The sequence below is a fragment of the Chiloscyllium plagiosum genome, chromosome 13 (assembly GCF_004010195.1).
Source record: "Chiloscyllium plagiosum isolate BGI_BamShark_2017 chromosome 13, ASM401019v2, whole genome shotgun sequence".
Lineage (NCBI taxonomy): Eukaryota > Metazoa > Chordata > Chondrichthyes > Orectolobiformes > Hemiscylliidae > Chiloscyllium > Chiloscyllium plagiosum.
This window is the reverse complement of record NC_057722.1, coordinates 26,998,580-27,002,288: the sequence shown is the minus strand read 5'-3', so window position 1 is coordinate 27,002,288 and position 3,709 is coordinate 26,998,580. Positions and strand designations below refer to the sequence as shown.

Below are 3,709 nucleotides of genomic sequence, written 5' to 3'. Positions count from 1 at the left end.
GGCTGATTGACGGCTCCCATGTTGATTGACAGCTGCAGAATGATTGACAGCTCCCATGTTGAGTCACAAATGCAGAATGATTGACAGCTCCCATGTTGATTGACAGTTCCCAAACTGATTGACAGCTGCAGAATGATTGACAGCTCTCAAATTGATTTACAGCTGCAGAGTGATTGACAGCTCCCAAACTGACAGCTGCAGAGAGATTGACAGCTCCCAAGTTGATTGACAACTGCAGAATGATTGACAGCTGCAGGGTATTGAGCGAGTCTGAGCGCGGCGCTGCTGGGGACGTCAATCTCATGTTCTCCTTACGAAGACTGGGCCGAGCTCTCGCGATATCGGCCTGCTAAGTGACCTGCGCACTGAGGGTTTCGGCCGCCATAGAGCCGGGGCTGGTATTTTCCAACAGATTTTTTAATATTAAAAACAGTTTCATGGTCGAAGGTCCTGTCGCCTCTCGCTTGAAGGGGTCAGATCGACCCGAATCACTGGCCGTGGATCCTATCTGATTGAGAGGTTTAATTGTAGCTCGATCTTTAATCGGAACTTCCACTCCCCCCCCCCCCTTTTCTTTTTCTCTCCTCCCCTGTAAGTGATTCCTATGTGAAAGAAACCATCCGCCAACATGTCAAACCTGGGCAAAGCTGGGACGAAGAAAGACACCAAGATGAGGATACGAGCGTTTCCCGTAAGTAAGGACCCGGTAGCCGCAATTAAATAGAGGAAATGAAAGGAAACGCGCCGCACACTGACAGTGAGGCTGCGAATGCTTCAAATCGAGGGCCCGGGCTTCTACGGATGTCAACACAGGAGCAGGCCCCTTTATCGTTTGATTAATATTCATGGTGCTCCGTGAAAGCCAAACAGAGAGTCTGTTTTAATCCTTGACTGTTTGCTGCGATGCCCTCCCCCATTCAGGAACACGAAGCGCTGTGTTTGTTTTGTCATTCTTTAATTCACTTCCTCCATCTTTCTTTCGCCTTCCCCCCCCCAAAAAAAAAATCAGTAGAATATTGTTGGTTCTGACATATTGAAACACAAGGCAATAAGTTGTGAGGTGCGGCTTTCATTTTCTGAAACAGTTTTACAACTTCAAATGTTTTCGATTTTATTTTTTAAAGTGATGGAATGGTATTGTGGAGTGCTAAGTATTTACTGTGTTTCCAGTCGAGTTGTTAGGCTCTTTAGGTAGTCTATACTGGTTTGCAACTTGCTGTCATACTAATGAACTTGGCTCATGGTCTGAAAATTTAATTGTTAAGAGCTTTGTGACCAGAGCTCATACCCCAACTCCCGTTAGGATATTTGGTTCTCTATCTTTTGCAATATGCATGAGTTGAAAGGTGAGAAGAATGTCTCCTTTGGAATTAACATTAGTAAGCTGAAAACTTCGAAAGATATGCTCGAATCGTTTTCAGCAACTTTGTTTTGTATCATATGAAATACATATTTAGTAAGTTCAAATGCATTTTTAAAGTTACTGATGGAAGTTTGAAACTGTTCAAAACAGCACTAAACTGAAAATATTTTGCAAAGATTAACAGTGTTCATGTATTTAAAGCAGGATAAACTAGATAGCAAGCTTTTTATTCACTCCTCTTAAATGAATTTGAAATCATGCAGCGATCTCCTTCCAGCCTTCTCCCTGGAAAAATGACATATTCAACATGCAACCAATCTATATATAAGTAGAACAAGGATCAGTTCCTATGTAGACATTACTGTTAAAGTTCATTCACTGACAGTTTTAGAGACAAGTTTACCAGTGGAACGTGTTTGTTTAAAATAATTTGTGCCAAGTTTTAGCCATACAGTCTTTGCACAACTTCAATAACGCTTTGACACTACCGATTAACATACAACCTCTGAAGTTGGTATGTTATTTTATGGATATTCTTTGGGATTTTTGCTCAGACATTAACTTTTTAAATGACCAAACAAAGAGTGGAATTAAAACAATACTATCCAAACATTTGACTTTCCTCAAGAAATTCTCCTAAGCCAAATGAAACTTTGTCTTAAATAGTGTAAAAGCTCACTGATCATAATTTGGAAAATTAAAAGCATAGAATTATGTGGTGTATTGCCAGTGTAAATTCTGTTACTTCTCTGTCATGTGTTCAAGGGTAACTGAGTACAACATTGCACAGTAAAGCTAAGATTGATATTTATCTGATGTGGTTGTGACAGTAGAGATATTGGACAGGAAGCTACTCTGTTAGCTCTGTACATCTACCAGTAGGTGCTTCCCATAGGCATCCTTTCCAAAGTAGTTCAAGATGTCCAAAAGCTAATCAGCTGTGTTTAATCAAAGCACAACTGAAAGGTTGGATTACAAAATATGAGAAGCAGAAATGCAAAAGCTTTTTTTTTTCTTGCTTGGCTTTTGATAACTTCCATATGTATAAACAAAATGCCTGCACCCACATTGTTCATTTTCTCTTCAGTTGATGATCATTAGTTAGCATGCTAATGGCTTCTCCCAGTGTTTTGGGGTAATAGCAGGTATTTAGTGTTGTCTACATTGTCCAATTTCGTACAACTATGATTAAGATCCTCTGTGAATTGGTGATGCTGACTCGCACATTACCACTTTGAGTTCTGTGCTGAATTTCCATCTGTTGTACTATGAGGATTTTTTTTTAAAAACAAAAATTCAGTTTCAATATCACAAATGTATAGAAGTAAATACAGGAAATTATGCTATGTTAGTGATTATATTGAAATGGCTAAACAATGTTAGACTTTAATATTGATTATATAGTTATTGCTTTACTGATTCAACTGCTTTTTCTGAATATACTACTGCTGTGCTATCTAATTTGCAAAATCACATTGACCAAATTTAATGCCCGCTATATACCAGAATAAAAGGCCTTCTGCAGAAAATTTACATTCTTGTAATGAAACAGTTGTTGGTTAATTTGTGAACCAATTTGCACATGATTGGTATTTTAATGTGGTGAAAAAATCTATATTGTTTGGCTGCATAGGTCCATTTGTAAAATTGACTTTAAAGTGAAATTTAGAAAATTGTATTTGCAGCATTACCAAGACGATTCAGTTAGATCTAGAGTTTGTTGATTTTAAATTGGTTCCAGAAAGATTAACTGAAAACATGGTTAGCCTTATTAGCAGTTACCTAAAATTACTAAGAGCACTTCAATTTTTTATCAACATTGACCAGCATGATAGACACTGTGCAGATAGGTAAAAAGCTTCAGAGTAGGGGAATGTAACTTTGATATGCATCAAGTCCTGTTTAGCAACAGACTACATTCCTGTAAGCCTGTAAGCATGAATAGAATATCTGAATACATAGTTTTGAAACATTTGTGAATTGCTGTGCTCTTCCAGCACCACTGATCCAGAATCTGGTTTCCAGCATCTGCAGTCATTGTTTTTACTACATTCCTGTAAGCCTGTAAGCATGAATAGAATATCTGAATACATAGTTTTGAAACATTTGTCAAAATGGTCAACTGTCAAGTGTGAGGTTGTCCATTTTGGAAGGTCAAATAAGAATGCAGAATACAGGGTTAACGGTAGGGTTCTTAGTAAGGTTGAGGAGCAGAGGGATCTTGGGGTCTATGTTCATAGGTCTTTGAAAGTTGCCACTCAGGTGGATAGAGCTTGTAAGAAGGCCTATGGTGTATTAGCGTTCATTAGCAGAGGGATTGAATTCAAGAGGCGTGAAGTGATGTTG

General features: G+C 38.5%; 1 protein-coding gene across 1 annotated transcript in view; it reads left to right on the top strand.

Annotated features, from left to right (window-relative positions):
- The first annotated feature begins 340 nt into the window (after positions 1-340).
- The window catches only part of cul3b (cullin 3b), a 63,909-nt gene continuing 60,540 nt past the window's right edge, over positions 341-3,709 (top strand). Inside the window, exon 1 of the mRNA XM_043702096.1 lies at positions 341-691. Within this exon, the coding sequence (XP_043558031.1) occupies positions 629-691 (63 nt within the window). The 5' untranslated portion in view covers positions 341-628. The remainder of the gene's footprint in view (positions 692-3,709) is intronic.